Source organism: Podarcis cretensis, assembly GCF_951804945.1.
Source record: "Podarcis cretensis genome assembly, chromosome: 14".
Classification (NCBI taxonomy): Eukaryota; Metazoa; Chordata; class Lepidosauria; order Squamata; family Lacertidae; genus Podarcis; species Podarcis cretensis.
In genome coordinates, this window is record NC_137183.1 from 53,613,287 (window position 1) to 53,630,827 (window position 17,541).

Consider the following 17,541-nt stretch of genomic DNA (forward strand, 5'->3'; position numbering starts at 1 on the left):
GGTTGGTAGTATATAATGCTTCTGTGTTTGCTCTACCATGCAATGGATCAGATAAAAATTATCATGCCAAATGGAGTCTAATGTATGGGTGAATCACTTATTCTCAGCTCAATTATGTCTGAATATTTGTAATGACCAGTGGTTTTTCGCAAATAAGTTTCACTGACTTCTTCATCTGGATTTGATGATACAGTGGTACCTCGGGTTACATACGCTTCAGGTTACATACGCTTCAGGTTACAGACTCTGCTAACCCAGAAATAGTACCTCAGGTTAAGAACTTTGCTTCAGGATGAGAACAGAAATCGTGCTCCGGCAGCGCGGCGGCAGCAGGAGGCCCCATTAGCTAAAGTGGTGCTTCAGGTTAAGAACAGTTTCAGGTTAAGAACGGACCTCTGGAATGAATTAAGTTCTGAACCCAAGGTGCCACTGTAATAAGAAACAGAGTTGGATGCCATCCATATATTAATGACACCTCACTCCAGATCTCTGGATGCCCTCACTTAGAAGTTGCATGGGTATGTTGAGTAGCAGAAAGACAGAATATAGCCCTCTGGGAACCAATGGCATAAACATCAGGAACCCCAGCAGTAGTCATTCAGCACCATGTTCAAGACTTGACTGTCAACACAGGAATGCAATAACCATAAGTTGGTGTCCCCACTTTCCACCCCAGACAGTTATTCAGGAGAATACTGTGGATAATGGTACTGAAAACCACTGAGATGTCCAGGAGAATCAGCATAGTCTCACTCCCCCTGTTTTTCTCCAAGAAAGAAACCTCATATGTTCCTGAAGAGGAGTCAATCAACAGATAAGCTCCCCTGCTGGTAGTAGTTACAGGCAACAAGGCACAGCATTAATAAAATTCCCTAGTTGTTAAGACCAGCAAGCCAGCCTGATGTAGAAATTTTCTTATGACCAAATGAGTGTGTTCTGAGCCACTCTGGCTTATTGATGCAAAAGTCTGCCTGAATTTGACACTCCTATGGCCAGAGTTGGGACATAGTACATCCATTAATAGAGAATCCTAGATTTGTCTTGTACCAGAAGCTCTCTTTGTGCAATACTTTGATTACTGGAGGCTGAAGAATGAAGTTTCAACAGTGTCCCCTGAATTGCAGGTGTAGAATTGGAAATTGGCTAGCACTAGCCTCTTAGCTATCTTTCTTCTCCATAGCTGGAGAGGAATCAGAGCCTGTGCAAAAGTGAAGAGGAAACAGAATATGAATTGCCAACTGATGTCAGCAGAGCAGGAAAACAGCCCAGTCTGGCAAGGATCCAAGTATTAGAAGCATAGTGAATGCAAAGTGAGCAGAAGCCTCTCTCTTCTCAATAAATCTGTGGAAGCGAGGAGAGGTAGCAGTCCCACAAATCAGTCTCTGTGCCTTCATTGAAGATCAAGATTGAACTAAGACAGCACATTTTTTTGGATGCTAGTTCTATTTTACACTGTTTTCATTGCCCACCAGAGAATACTGTTTTAAGTGCTGTTGAGCTTAAGCTGTAAAGCTTCCTTTAGAAGTTCCGCCCAGTTACACGCATGTGCTGAAGATCCTTGCCCTGTGAGTGGTATTTTGAAAGTGCTTTTTGGGAATGGGCTTTTCTAAGCAGTGGGTGGATATCCTTGACCTCCATGTGCCCTTCACTATTGCAAAGTCCCTGCTCAAATGTTATGTGACACTGCAGACATTTATTCAGCACCTGCAAAAGACATGGGGGAAAGGTGGATGGCTTTCTTTATTTTAAAGACTTTGTTATGAAGGTGAAATAACAACCCAGTGAGAAATATGACAGGAAATTTATTTTCTTACAAAACAACAAAACCCATCCTGTCCAAAGGCATGGGATTGAATTACATCACAGCTTGTTACATTCACACTTACGTCCCCTAAGTTGTTGTATTCCAGTTGTGTGGCAATTCCAGTTGTGTGCAAGCACAGCAACCAAAGAAAGTCTGTAATGTGGATGAGGTCCTATGCCCTCTTCTTTTGTGCTATACATAATAAAAGTATGACAAGCCACGGAAAATGTGGTCTTTTCATTTTGTTCCCCTTTCTGTTTTTAGCTTAGTAGTCAGGGTTTTTTTCTATCCATGTTAATTGCCAGACTTCTTTGGTCCATGTGGTCAATGCACAGCCTCTAAAAATTCCAATATCTAGCTATTACTGCCTTGGCTGCTAATAAAAGCTGGCCAATAAGATGCTTAAAATGCAGATTCATATTGACCACTAGGTAATGATTAAGTAAAGGCGACTATGCCCTTTGATTATATTTTGTGCAGTTATGCCTCTAATTTCTTTCAACAGTTCATCTCAGAATGTGGCCACCTTTTCACAGGTCTGCCACATGTGGCGATGTGAGCCCAACACCACACACACACACCGTCCAACAAGATGGTTTGTTTCCACAAGGGGCAACAGCACATGAGGCTGCTTTTCAGGATTCAGCCTGATCTGATTATATTCAATGAAGAGAAGAGACTGAACCAGTGTGGCTAAATCTCTTCCTGCCACTCTCCTTAGCTCTGTGAAAAGAGGATGGGGTAAAATCTTGTATGTAGATGATAATTAGAATGGTCCTTAGCACATTGAGAGCCAGTGTGGTGTAGTGGTTAAGAGCGGTAGTCACGTAATCTGGGGAACCGGGTTCGCGTCTCCGCTCCTCCACATGCAGCTGCTGGGTGACCTTGGGCCAGTCATACTTCTTTGAAGTCTCTCAGCCCCACTCACCTCACAGAGTGTTTGTTGTGGGGGAGGAAGGGAAAGGAGAATGTTAGCCGCTTTGAGACTCCTTAAAGGGAGTGAAAGGCGGGATATCAAATCCAAACTCCTCTTCTTCTTCATTAATTGCTCTGACAGCACTCTCTGCTGGTAGTAGCCCTGGCCTAGGTGCCTGTTTTCTCTCTTTGGCTAAATCAGATCTGAAGTGAACAGAGCCTCTCCTGTTATAACAGATTTCCTTTTCTGATTGCCAGAGCCAGGAGCTGTGGGGCACCTGAGTTTCACTGAGATTCTGGACACTTCGCTCAAGGTCAGCTGGCAAGAACCTGTAGAGAAAAATGGCATCATTACAGGCAAGTATCAGCAAGCAGCCACTTACAAAAAGATGGGGAGGGGAATAGGAGAAAAAGAAAGAAACTCATTGCACATTGCACAGTGATCAATATGGCCAGCTTTTATCGAAAGCTTCTGGCGGAGAATTCAAGCTTGCCGCTACTACTATTTAAAGCTTGAAGAATCAGCAAAGGTGTGTATTGAGAGGTCATTGGGCAGTTACAACCAGCTCACAGTCATGGCCTCTATAAAAGTTGTCTGTGGGGCAATTTAGCTCCCCACATCTATATGAGCTTGTAAAATCTCATTTCTCTCCACCCCTATGACATGCACACGGTAGTTTCTGTTTCTCTGCAACTCAACGAGGTTGGAGAGCCACTGTTTCCAGTTGTCAGGACTTTTTAGGGTTGAATTTATAACAAGGGCATCATAATCCATTAAAATCTTAATCTTCACATTGGCCCTCTGGGTCTGGAAAATGTTAGTTCCCTGTTGACCAAAAATTCCATTTTTTCATGTATGATGTGCTCCAAAAGAATGTGTTTTCTTTTGCTGTCAGTGGCAGAGGTTTCACTGGGCCGTGCATCTTTGCTGTTTATGCACATGAAACTTGTGACCTTTGGAATGCAAAGACACCCTTTGTTTCATGATTGGTAATCCACACAGCAGCAGATATGTCTCCCACTTATTTAGGCAGAGACAGCGTGGGTATTGGACAAAAAGCTTTATAGAGTTTTAATAACCTTCTGTGCTGCGCATATTTCTCACATGCATGTGATTTAATTGGGTCTATGTGTATGCCTTGGACCCCACTACCTGAAAGATCGTCTCTCCCATATGGACCTCCCTGGCTGTTAAGATCCTTGAATGAGCACCTTCTCCCAGTCCTAGCAACATCAGAGGCCCAGTTGGTGGTGGCACATGAGAGGCAGGGCCTTTTCTGTGGCTACCCTCATACTGTGGAATTCTCTCCCAAGAGAGGCCAGACTTGTGCCCTCCTTGTTATCCTTCCTCTGGCAGGCTAAGACCATCCTGTTCAGACAGGCCTTTGAAAACTAAGGTGAAGACCATGCTGACCACAGGGCTGCCAGGCCAGGCCAAAATGTATTTTAATGTTGTTGTTGTTTTTAAAAATGTGTTTTGGTGTTTTTTGACTTGGATACTTCCTTCTATGGAAGTTATATGGTCACAAAAACAATAAAATCTGCTTACCTGCCTGCCTGCATGAAAGTGATCCCAACAACTGCTGGAAGCTTTCAACCCAAAATGTGGCAACTGGGCAATGAAATCATACCCATGTGCTGAGCTGAAGCACCAACCAACTTATGGCATGACCTCCTCAGAGGTGTGTTATGCCCAAACTTTATTGAGAATTTGATGGCAATTAAAGACCCATCTCTTTGCCCAAACTTTTGAGAGGGGTGAGGTGAAATGCTGATTGGTGGATTGCTTTATTCATTCCCCTCTGCCATGTAGATTTATTAAATGTTGCATTTTTGGTTGTGTTTTAGACTGTTAAATGTGGTTATTTTTTGGTTTTTTGGTGTCAAAAGTATATGTAACAAACCAGTAATGATTCCATCATGGATTCTGTGTCATGTCGTTGTGGGTGTGTTATGAAACATTTCCCCCTAGAGAAAATCAGGGCTAGTCCATGTGGTTGCTAGAAAACAAAAAGCAGAGAACAAGATGAAACAAGATGGCCGTAGCCAACGGGGATGCAAGCAGGTCCTATGGAAGCTTTGAAGCTGGCTTAGTAAGGTGACAGTTCGTTCTATACCTGAATCAAATTATTTTAGGAAAGGGGGAGGAAAGTGAAGATCCCTTTTATTTATGAGGAAATGTAGGCCTAGAGACATGTCAGGCAAGGTTTATAAGGAAGAAAAAGTTCCCCTGTTACGGTGAACATTGCATTTAAGGCAGGGAGATGGGAGGTGGCGAAATCATTCATTTCCCTTGAATGGTTCAGTGGCTTATCCAATGCTGCTTAGAAACCTAAGAGTGCTTAGGAGGCTCCCACTTCATCACTTCGGTGCATGGATGTCATTTGCTGTGACTTGGTTTTTAATTCTAGTGTGCGGAATGAGAGGAAAGCGCAGAGGGCATTAGGAGGGAGCAAGCCAGCTTTGGTAAATTGCCCGTTGCTCTCATTGTAAATTTCAGTATCTTCCTCTCTCCCTCAGCAAACTCTGATTTATGAGGGCCTGGATGCAGACGGACAGTTTGTGATTGGATGTACTGCTCTCTCATACAGAATTTACTCCAGATCAACAGAAAATTATTTCTGAAACTCTTCTGGTCATTAGTTTCAGTTAGGCTGCCGCTTATGGAGAAGGGGCTAATGCCAGAGAACAAGGAATGCTTCTTCTCCTGCCTGAAACTGGAGTCAGATAAAACCCAATTGCCTCTGCCTCTTCAGTTCTTCTAGGATGCTGCTCATCTTGTGCAGTTTCTGCCTTTTAAAAGTTAGAAAAAGTCGAAGAGGCAGATGGAAGGAACTTCCTTCCATCTGCCTCTTCCTTTGGACTTCATAGTTTCTTCTGCAAGTTCAGTTCCTTCCTAGCAAGGTTGGGCTCCATGTGCTTTGTTTTTATCTGGTTTGGCTGGACTCCTTTTCAGAAGTAGAACATTTGGTGTGTTGATGGTGGGGTTTTCTGCCTGCTCAGGGCCAGTTCACGCAACCATTGTGGCAGAGTGACAGGATAAAGCTTTGACACGTCAACTGCTGCAGAGCTCATCAGATGGGCAAGCGATGCTTTTGAAGATAACTTTCGTAAGGATAAGAGTGCAAAACAAAATCTCTTGCCCTCACATAGATTTTTGTGGTCACTTGGCAGTAGAGGCTCATGGAAAAATTGAGTGTGCCATATGAGATCCAGCAATTATGTGATGCAAAACAGATAAGACATCCTTTTATTCCGTAGATTTGCATTGGTAAACATGCAGCAATCTTTTTGACCTTCCTGAAAGACACTTTTACTATTAGAAATCACTTGAGTTATTCCTTTATATATTTTATGTCTCTACCTCTGAGACCGTTTTCAGATAAAAGATAGTAGATGATGGTGTATCACGTCAAAATCATCATTATTTATCCTTGAAAATACTATCCCATCCAAGTTTGTCATTCAGCAAGACTGGAAGGGCCAATGTGGTTATTTCATGACCAAGCTAGTTGCTGGAGAGCTGTCCTCTCTTACGCTAGTGGGCTTGAATCACATCCTATTCACATCCCTTCAAGAGTGTCCTGTACCTTCCTGCCCTGATCCTAATCACCAGGGAAGTTGCAATCAAGCAAACTTTTCCAACCAGCTCTCTCTCGGCTGTCACAAGAAAGGTTCACAAATGTGCTCCAGAGTTAATAAAGTTGTCACCAGGGGTTCAGAGGAGGGAGAGAGGAGAACAAGCAAAATCAGAAGCAAAATTGAGAAAATTGGGTTACAGATAGTCTGGAAAGTTCACCGAAGGCAGGCAGAAATGAAAGAGCAAAGGAGTGAATGGCTTAACAAGCAAGTCTACAATAGAAAAGTGAGGTTGGAGGGTCAGGTGCTGTACAGATAAGGACAATGGCTTTACTGTACAAGGTTGAAAAAGGCAAGATAATGATCCACCCTGCTTAAAAAAGTGTATGCAAGGTGTGGAGATCTTTCGACTTCCGAAGCGTGTTCAAAAACAGAAGCAATTACTTCTGGGTTTTCGGCGTTCAGGTTCCAAATCATTTGTCAATGGAGATGTTCGAGAACTGAGGTTCCACTGTAAAGGTCTGGGCTTTAAAGCTCAGTATCTGAGCATCTGGCATTTTTTTCATCCCAGTCCTTTCCCTAAGAAAACCCATGTTTTACTGCTGAATTGGAGCAAAAGGCAATCCACAGAAAAACTGATAGTCTTTTGCTCAGTAAAACACAGGTTTCTGGGGAAAGCACCGAGATCAAAAAACAAAACAAAACAACCACTCGGACACGGAGCTTTAAGCATAGACTTGTGCCAAGAAACATGGCACAAAAGGAAGTGTTTGTAAGCCCCCTCCTGCCAGCAACTGAAGATGCCACCATAAGCTGGGGACAGAGAGGGAGGGGGTGTGTGTCCCTGACATTTGTTTATACCTGTAGTATACATATAATCTGGTTATGCGCTGCAGGAAATAACCCTCAAACCTGGATGTTGGGGACAAGCACATGTGAACCTGTTGGTTATGCATGTGGGAATAGCTACTTGTGGGAGGAGCAGAGAAATAAAATGATCCAGAAATAAAATTTCCTGATGCTTGAGGCGGATGTTGAAGAAGCAAGAACTGAGCTGCCACTGAGTCGCCCTTGGGTTGCAAACACAGCCGAGGGCTCTGTAGGCATGTCACTCTCTGAAGCCCCATGGGCAGCAGAATGGGCAGGTGAAGCTCCTTCAGCCTAGGGGGCAGGACCCTTTGCTTTGCTGCATTTGACACCAGCTTAATGAGCAAACATTGCTACATAGAAAAGTGCTTTTCTGTTTAAGGAGAGTATCAACACACTGGAGGCTCCTTGGCCAAGTCACTGAGCTGTTCTTTGAATAGATTTTTAAGACTGCACAGGGAACAGGCGTGGAAGACGCCTCTGATAACAGCTGCTTGATTTCTTTGTCCTTTTTTTCCCTTCCCTTTCCAGGCTACCAAATCTCCTGGGAGGTGTACAGCAGGAATGAATCGCGTCTTGCTCGCACTCTTGCTAACACAACCCTTGAGTACAAAATTACAGGCTTGTCATCTCTCACCACTTACACGATAGAGGTAGCGGCAGAGACGTCAAAGGGGACCGGCATGGTCACTTCATCAACCATTTCGTCTGGTGTTCCTCCAGGTTGGTAAAAACAGAAATCGGAACAGCCCCAGAAATATTGTTGTGTGATGGGTATAATTAATTCTTCTTCTATTTTTTTTGAATGCCAAAGGATCACAAGGGCTACTTACAGAAGTAAAGTGAAAAATGGAAATGCAGGAGATATATTTACATTGGTATATCTTTCATATTTGCAATGGTCTGGTGCATGGTTGTCATATAACATGATTCAGGAAAGATTTGGGTGGGAGGTTATACTGGGGCCTTTTCAAGGCTAATGCTGAAATGTGTAGTTAAAGGAATCGAGTCCCTGCATTAATGTGCCATTGCATCTACACCTTCATGAATGCCTTGCAGAGGCTTAGAATCTGGACTCTAGCAAGCTGCTGGGGCTGAGGAGAAGGAAATAGTCTGAGCTGAGATATTCCTCCCCTCTCCCCTCTCCATGTGGGGAGTTGAGTGGCAGGTGAGATGAGGTGGCACTCAAACCACTTTTAGTGCCTTGCTATCCACATACAATGACCTGAATTGCATCATTATGCATTTATCATGATTATTTTGTTTCACTGGCAATCCCATTTCTACCAAGGAGTCACTTGCTTTGAGGTATTATCCAAGCTTTGAATGCACATAGAGCTCTATAAGATATAAATATTCTTCTGATACCCATAGCAGAGAATGGTTCATCTTCAAAACTTCCAGACAATGTCCTGGTTCAGAGTCAATAGTCCTGTTACTATCAATTCTTGGAGACTGACAATGGGGAAAGGAATTTCGCCTCATGTCCTCTTTGTTGTTTCTTTGGAGGCCAGAGAGAGAAACAGGATGTTGGACCAGGTGGGCTCTTTTGCGATCCAGTAGATGACTTCTGGTGTTCAGATCTGCCACTGGAAAATAATAGCCAGATGGGTGGGGTATAAATAATAAAATTACTACTACTACTACTACTACTACTACTATTGCAGCTGTTCAAGCTGTTGAAATGTTGAGCTGTGTATTTATCCCCTGACTCTGTGTTCTTTTTCTCCCTCTCTTTCTGTTTGGTGTGTTGCCATATATAGAGCTTCCTGGTGCACCATCTAATTTGGTCATTTCCAACATCAGCCCCCGCTCTGCCACCCTTCAGTTCCGGCCTGGGTACGATGGGAAAACATCCATCTCCAAATGGATAGTGGAAGGCCAGGTATGCCAAATATTTGTGGATGAGGTTTAAGATTTCCATTTTAATTAAGTAATTCTGATGAACTAAAAATATGATCACATTTGATTTTAAGCTGCTAGAGTATGACCACGAGAGTCTCCTAAAAACAATTTGAAAAGGTTCAATATCGAAGTTGGTGATTCACCTCAAAAAGATGTTGTTGTTGTTTTGTTGCAGCATCAGATTCACAAGAGCAATATCTCATAGGCTCTTGGCTGTGTGTTCCTGAGTGAGGGCTTAGAGCAAATGTACCAAATAAGTATACAGTGGTACCTTGGTTCTCAGACCCCTTGGTACTCAAACAACTTGGAACTCAAACACTGCAAACCCAGAAGTAAGTGTTCCGGTTTGCGAACATTTTTTGGAAGCCAAAAGTGCTCTGTTTTGAGTATTAAGCTTCCGTACTGAGTGCCACGCTTCCGTTTTGAGTGTTATGCTGAGGTCTGTCTGTTTTTGCTATTTATTTTGCATTTTTGTTTTTGTGGATTTTTTCTTTTGTTTTTCTGACTGTGTGGAACACAGTTCAGCTACTGATTGATTGATTGATTGATTGATTATGTGACTGCAGTACATTGTTTATTGCTTTCATTTTATGGATCAATGGTCTCGTTAGATAGTAACATTCATGTTAAATTGCTGTTTTAGGGGTTGTTTTTAAAAAGTCTGGAACAGATTAATCCATTTTGCATTGCTTTCTATGGGAAAGTGCGCCTTGGTTTTGGAACACTTTGGTTTTGGAACGGACTTCTGGAACGGATTAAGTTTGAGAACCAAGGGACCACTGTAGTTAGCAAGTGAGCTGATGGGTCTGCCTGGCTTGCAGGGGAGTCAAGAGGTTGGCTTTTCTGCTACAGGTAAGTGGTAACAGGATGCCTGTTAAAAGAGGGGATAGATGTTTCTCCACTAAGAAGGAACAGAAATTGCATACAGACAATGAACAAGGCTGGCCTTCCATTCTATTCAGAGAACAGGGGCAAAGGTGAGAGCATTTACTGTTGCCTTTAAATGCACCGAGTTGATAATTAAGAGTGTATAAGCTATTAGCTTTCTTCAAAGGGAGAGCAACGGAGAAATGCTAAGAAATGCATTTAGATGAAAGCTATTTTCAAAAGCATGATCTTGTTGCTTGGCTGTATAAAAATATTTCCATCTTGAGCACTTTATTAAGGTTTGATGCTTATGTCACTATCAGTACATTTGCAATTGTACAGGATCTAAAAATATAAAAATGTGCCTCAGCTCACTGGCCTTGGGAATGATTATTTCTCTCTCTCTCTCTCTCTCTCTCTCTCTCTCTCTCTCTCTCTTTCAATCTCTTTCATTCTTTCTTTCTTTCTTTTAATGGATTAGGCAAGTTTATGGAAACTAAGTCTGTCAACGGATAACAAATGCAATTTACTGTCCATGGATTAAAGTCAATGTACCTCTGATTGTGGTGTATATGATAAACAATAGGGGCACCACAATTTGCAGCCCACTAGAGATTTTTCTTATTATTCTGATTATTTCTGATTTCTGATTATTTCTGATTATTTCTGATTATTTGTGCCCATGGTGGTATTGGGGTGGTTCTACAACATCCTGCTTTCAATACTGTCTACACCTGCAAAAGTTTGAGGCTACGCGGCTTTGCTTCCAACCTGTGCATGTCCCATAATTTCCTGCTGAAATCCTGTCACTTTTCATACCTCAGAACTAGTGAAGGAAGATGATGTTCTTTAGAAATCCACAACTAATGTTCTTTGTTGCATCTCTGACACCTTATAGAATATAATCACAAAAACCCAACAGTCTCTAGTCTAGAGGGACCCTCCATCCTGCCCCCTTAATGAACTTCCCAAGGCATCTAACTGGTTGCTGTTGTCTTTTGCTTCAGCCAGTTTTAAATTGGAATGTTGGAATTCTGCAACTGGTTAGAGACTAAGAAATACTCAAATGTTGTGCTGGGTTTTATGATTTGAGAAGGAAGCCTCTCATGTAAGGAAGAGGAGAGACATCATACCAAGGGATATTATCAGTATTTGTGTGCTAAACTTTGTTAGTTGATGTACAAAAAAATGAAAATAAAACAGGCCCTCCCTTTACATTTACCTTCTAAACCAAGATCCCCCCCCCATTAAGACTCTGTGCCTTTAATGTCTACCTAAAAAGTAAAGGGACCCATGACAGTTAAGTCTATTCACAAACGACTCTGGGGTTGTGGCGCTCATCTCGCTTTCCTGGCCGAGGGAGCCGCCGTTTTTCCTCAGACAGTTTTTCCAGGTCATGTGGCCAGCATGACTAAGCCGCTTCTGGTGAAACCAGAGCAGTGCACGGAAACGCCATTTACCTTCCCGCCGGAGCGGTACCTATTTATCTATTTGCACTTTGATGTGCTTTCAAACTGCTAGGTTGGCAGGAGCAGGGACCGAGCAACAGGAGCTCACCCCGTCGTGGGGATTCAAACCGCCGACCTTCCAATAGGCAAGCCCAAGTCTCAGTGGTTTAGACCACAGCACTACCCGCGTCCCTAATGCCCACCTAGTAGGATATAATTCAACAGGTGTAGTTTTCTCTATGTGGAGACACCACGGTGGAGAAATCTGTGCCTTGTGCAATTCTGTGCTTCTCATACGATTGTATTCAAATGTATTATTGAATACTACTTTATTTGACATAAGCTGTTCATTTCAAAGTTACGTTTTTATTGTGACTTTTTCATATTGGATCAGATTGTTGAAAGGTGTGTGATCTTTGTCGTTTCTTCAGCTTGTAAACCGCCTTGCTTATAATAATAATATCAAATTAAAAGTGAAATGATATACAGTGGTACCTCGGGTTACAGATGCTTCAGGTTACAGATTCCGCTAATCCAGAAGTAGTAACTCTGGTTAAGAACTTTGCTTCAGGATGAGAACAGAAATTGTGCAGTGGCGGCACGGCAGCAGCGGGAGACCCCATTAGCTAAAGTGGTACCTCAGGTTAAGAACAGTTTCAGGTTAAGAATGGACCTCCAGAATGTACATCTTAAAGCTTCTGTGAAGAGAAAGGCAATCCTAATCATACCACAGGTTTGTTCCCCCCCCCCCACAAAAAAAATACACCCCTGGGCCTTCCTCATCCTTAATCTGTCTGTATGCATTATTTAAGAATTTGCCCCATTAGGGGAATAAAAAAATCAATCCAGGATGTGAAACAGTCAGCAAGATTGAAAGATGACTTCTCTTCTTTTACTCTTGAGCTGCTTCAGATTTTCACTTTGTTTGTTTGTTTTTGCAGTGCAGTAAAGGAAGTGGTGAAATAGCTGGAAGACTTTCTTGTTGTGAGATACTACATAATAGATATGTGGCAGTCTATAAATAAATTGTAGAGATCTTTGTGAATGTTCAGAAGAAAGAAAGCCACAACAGGAATTGCAGACATGCCTCTATATCTGTAGTCCAGCTCGCTGAGGAGTTTATCTGATCCTCAGTGGAGAAATCTGCTTTTAGATTCTGTTTCATGAGTTTCTATGCTAAACAGGCTGTCTGGGTGTGTGCGCGTTAAATTATAGGCCACAAGGGGGTAGTACAGGATGAATTGCCTTTTACAATATACTCCCAATCACTCATGTGCCTGAGTAATGAAATACTCTAGAGTTTTCTCACCTTAAGTCTTTAAGTGTGCCTCAGAGAAATACTCCTCTCCATTAGCTCTGAACAATGTCCCTCTTTGTTTCTGCGGTGGTGTCCTAGATTTATTTATTTATTTCCAACTGGCCATTCCTCATTTATTCTCCTGTCAGGCAAACTCTGCTCCTTCCTTCCCACCTACAGATTTCTATAAATAATATTATATGGTGCTTTTAAGATTAAATGCTGAATTCCTGAGACTATTCCTTTATACTGACCATTCGTTGGTAGTGAGGTTGCTTCCAGTTGTTTGGTCCCTTTTGAATGATGCATACAGGCATTCCATTTCTTCTTCTTCTTTGGCGATCTCTCGTAGCCGAGTAAGATTGTCTTCCATAAACACGATTTTAAAAGTGAGTCCGCAAGTGATTGTGGAGGCCAATTCTGGATCCACACATCCTTCCATGGTGGAGTCATAGGTTTCCGGGCAGGGGTTGAACATGGTGTTTCTCCCTCTTAGCACGTTTCTCCCTTGCGTCCTGAGTTTGAGTGTCTTCAAAGCCCATGGCATCTTGGTAAAGGCTGTTCTCCAATTGGAGTGCTTGCAGGCAAGTGTTTCCCAATTGTTGGTGTTTATACTACATTATATATATATATATATTTGCCTTGAGACAGTCTTTAAACCTCTTTTGTTGACCACCAGCATTATGCTTTCCATTTTTAAGTTCAGAATAGAGTAGTTGCTTTGGAAGACAATAATCAGGCATCCGCACAACAGGACCAGTCCAACGAAGTTGATGTTGAAGAATCACTGCTTCGACACGGGTGATCTTTACTTCTTCCAATACACTGGCATTAGTTCGCCTGCCTTCCCAAGTGATGTGTAAAATTTTTCAGAGACACCATTGGTGGAATCTTTTGAAGTTTCCATTTAACCTTTACCTCGGCATGTGATGCTGAACAGTATCCAGGTTCCAGGGCATCATGCTGATGTTGTTCATACCGCAGATCTCAGTCAGCACATAAGCCATGGTTACACTGCAGTGCATTGCTGAAACAAAATTCCCTGCACCTTTGGGAATGGTTGTGACACTCACAACATGCAAGGAGGGGAGAGTGCTCTCCTGCTTGGCCACTGCGAGAACTGGATAATGATGGACTGGATAATGATTGGCCTGATCCACCAGGCTCTTCCTATGTCCATCTTGGCTAGCAGCCATTTACAGTCTTATCCTTCATGAGCTTGTCTAATCCTCTTTTAAAGCCATCCAAGTTGATGGCTCTCACCATGTGGGAGGGAGTTCATGGCTTAACTAACCACTGCATGAAGAAGTACATTCTTTTATCTGTCCTGAACTTTCCATCATTTAGCTTCTCTGGATGTCTGTGAGTTCTAGTGTTGGAGAGAGGGATAATTATTTTTTCTCTTACGCACTTCTCCATGCCATGTGTAATTTTTCTCACATCACCTCTCTCTCGCCTTTTAATTTTGGTGGCCCTTTTCTGAATCTTTCTGCTTCTTTCCTTCGTTTTCCCAGCTTCTTCATCTTAATGGTTTCTCTTCTACATTTTGCTTTAAAAAGCTACACCGGGTACATTTGTGTTGAGATGTATCATTCTTAAACTGAAGAAATAAGGATTTGTATTGGTGTTTGGACGTTCCATGCAAACCATTCTGAAGACATAAGAACAGTAGCCTGAAATATAATGCCTGCTAATCCGAGCCAATCTTTCTTTATCTGCTGCCTCTGGCTTTTTACAGCTCCAAGTCAATTCCTCCTTCCTTCGCATCTTGCTAACATTTTACTTTGCAAGACTCAGTTTTAGAGTTGGTCTGTTCTTTTGTCATTCTAAATCATGTGTCTGCAGTATACTTGGAAACAGCCTGTGGTTTGCAAATTGAAAGCTTTTACTCTGCATCATTAGACAGAATCAGAGTTAGCATCTGCGTGTTCCTTTAACAATAGCACAAAATTCTTCAGTGTGCTTCTTGTCATAACACTTGCTTGAAGGGCAGCGTGTTTCACCAACAGAAATAGAATTTTCCCAAACTGCAAAATTAAAATGTACTTAATTTTAAAATGCTTCTCTCACATTTCAGAAGCACAGCAGTTCTGGTATTATGAATCTCTCAGGGCTTACTCACCCTTTACATTTTTGTAGTCAAATACAGACCCACGGATAGAAAATACACAGAGCTCTTATTGAGCATGAAGACTGTACCTATATTACATTTGTTACACAAATATCCAAAATGCCATAGTCAGTAAAATATCTGTTGGAACTCAAACTCTGACAAAAATGTAAGATCTAACAAATGCCTCCATTGCCTCACAGACAATTTCATTTTCCACAAGCTGGAAGAACTGGCCCTTGTGAGTCGAGGGCCCGCCACCCACAAAGGAGTATAAAAAGACACAAAGACACATTATTTTAGGTTAATGGGCAAAATTAGGCCACAACTTTTATTGGTTACAGCATGTGAGTAGTTTTGGCTTAGGCACTGGATGAAACAGCAATACAAGACTCCACAGGAGTCATATCAGGGTTAACAACCAATGGGAGGAGCTTGTTGATGCAAATACAACTGGAAGCTCCCCCATGACGTCACTGGGGGTCGTGCCATGGCCCTATTCACCAGCAGGGCATCGGACAGGATCCACGACCTCCGGATTCCTTTAACAGAATACCCAAAAGAGGAGGGGTAGATGATGGCCCATACCCAATCCTCCAACACAGCACACATATTCCAGTGCCTAACTGCCAATACCAGAAAGTTGTGACGATTTCCTACGAGGTAGGCAAAAGAACCAAGAGGCTGGTGCCAATTTGCCAACTGGATAAAAAGAAGTCTTACCAGGCCCCTTGGGCAACCAAGGCAACCAACCGGTCCATAGCAAGATCAATACGCAAAAGAAGCTGACCTAAGAGGGAGGGAGGGAGGGAGACCCAAAGAAAGCAGGAACAGGCTGGGAGCTGAGCGCTGCTGCGGCTGTTTAAATACAACTAGCCCCACCCACCAGCCTGCCCTATTGGTCAGCTGGAAGGCTTGGCCACAGCAGCAGAAGCAATCAGGAGCAGGGAGCCAAGCACACCTCCCTGCCCCAGTGGAAAGCTGCTCCCGCTCACAAGCCCTCCCCTCTGGCAGGAGGAGAGGCCTTGCCAACAGGGAGGAACTGATTGACGAAGTGGAAGCACTGGGAGACATGGGAGGAAGAGATCATGGCCTCCTGGCTTTCATGATACAGAGGCAAAGGAAAGCTGAGTGCAGTCAGACATGCACTCTTGACTTGAAGTAGGCTGATTTAAGGAACTACTGGCTGAGATCCCATGGTCAGAAATATTCAGTGAGAAGGGAGTCCAGGAGGGGTGGGAATTTCTTAAAAGTTAAATATTGAACGCACAAATGCAGACAATTCCAACAAGAAAGAAAAGTGAGATGCATCTAAAAGAACCAGATATGAATGCAGACATTCAGGGGAAATCTGTAACTTTTCAAGTGCATCCTTGTCTCTCAGTGGCCAGACAGATGCTTCAATAGGAAGCCCGCAAGCAGGGCCCAAGCACAGAGCCCTCTCTCCTCCTGTGGTTTCCAGCACCTGGTACTCAGAAGAATTGCTGCCTCCAACTGCAGAGGCAGAGCCGAGCCAATTTCTTAGTTTCCTCTATGTACAAAGGGGCTGATTATAAACCTGATGAAGAACTGATGGTCTTTACAGAGTGACTTGGCTCCTTCACTAAGCTTGAAATAGCATTGTACATCAGCCCTGGCTCTGAATGCTCCCCTCCCCCCCAACCCCAGAGCAAGAATACTTTTTCGGCTTTGTTAAGCAGCCTTTTATCAACTGTAAATGTACTCCATTGCCTTTGAGATGACAGATGGCACTTGGAGAGCATAACTTGGATAAGAACCAGGATTCAAGGTCCCCAAGGTGACAGGAAAGTCTTTGCCACTCTGTAGCATTGAAGTTGAAGCCCACTCCAAAAGTTTGGTGGGGGAAGCATTATTTGCTGCCTTGGTTTGTTAATAAGTCCTAGGCATGAAGCTGGCACTTGAATCTGGAAACTGATATCATGGCAGACATCTCCAGTGTTACAATCAGTCCATGTTAAGTGTGGGCTCACTTCCATTTGCCCTGCTACTTTCTCCCAGGAAAGCCTGCAGTTCAGTACTGAATCGGAACAAACAGCAATCTGGTTTTCTATTTGTTCTGATTTGGCGCTAAAGAGCGCAGGGCAAAGGCAGAGTAATAGGAATAATGAATTTATTATACTCCACCCATCTGTCTGGGTTACCCTTGTCACTTTATGCGGCTTCCAACAAAATACAGGAGAGGGGGTAAACCACATCAAACATTAAACACTTTCCAAAATAGGGCTGCCTTATAATCTAATAAAATGCTGCAGCAGCCTTTAGTATCAGCTTAGGTAGCTTGTGCCATTAAATAAATAAATAAATAAATAAATAAATAAATAAATAAATAAATACTAGACAGCCAGGTTTCTAATATATTTCTACCACCCTGCATCCTTCAGGAAGCAGGTGCCTATCAAAATCTTGCCTAAAGCAAATTTCCCCTCCCCAAGCAAATGTGTTGGTTGATCCTTAAGCAAAACTGAATAGGTACCAGTGACATTTCTCAGAAGGGTTGTTATAATCCCATTTGTACGGATATAGATCATCCCTAAGCAATCACCAGATTTTGCCCGAAGCAAAATTTGAAGTGAATTTGGAAGTTCCTCTTCTGGCAGAACATCTGAGGAAGTTTGTTGATAGTCAAATGTTTGTCAATAAGACAAACAGCTTGAGCTTAGTCTACTCAGAAGTAAGTCCCTTTGATTTCAATGAAGCTGATTCTCAGGCAAGTTGCTACAGGATTGCA

At 42.8% G+C, this 17,541-nt stretch overlaps 1 protein-coding gene and 1 long non-coding RNA gene across 9 annotated transcripts in view; one reads left to right on the forward strand and one right to left on the reverse strand.

Moving 5' to 3' along the window:
- SDK1 (sidekick cell adhesion molecule 1) overlaps positions 1–17,541 on the forward strand; it is a 659,529-nt gene that overhangs the window by 505,205 nt on the left and 136,783 nt on the right. For all 8 annotated transcript variants that reach the window (XM_079953648.1, XM_079953647.1, XM_079953646.1 and 5 more), the window contains 3 exons: positions 2,978–3,076; positions 7,697–7,888; positions 8,929–9,050. In XM_079953648.1, coding sequence (XP_079809774.1) covers positions 2,978–3,076; positions 7,697–7,888; positions 8,929–9,050 — 413 coding nt within the window. The remainder of the gene's footprint in view (positions 1–2,977; positions 3,077–7,696; positions 7,889–8,928; positions 9,051–17,541) is intronic.
- Positions 2,912–15,559, reverse strand: LOC307203342. The gene is made up of 3 exons (XR_013833163.1): positions 15,516–15,559; positions 4,624–4,719; positions 2,912–3,049 (listed from the first exon to the last, which is right to left on the reverse strand). It is a non-coding gene; the product is annotated as an uncharacterized lncRNA (long non-coding RNA).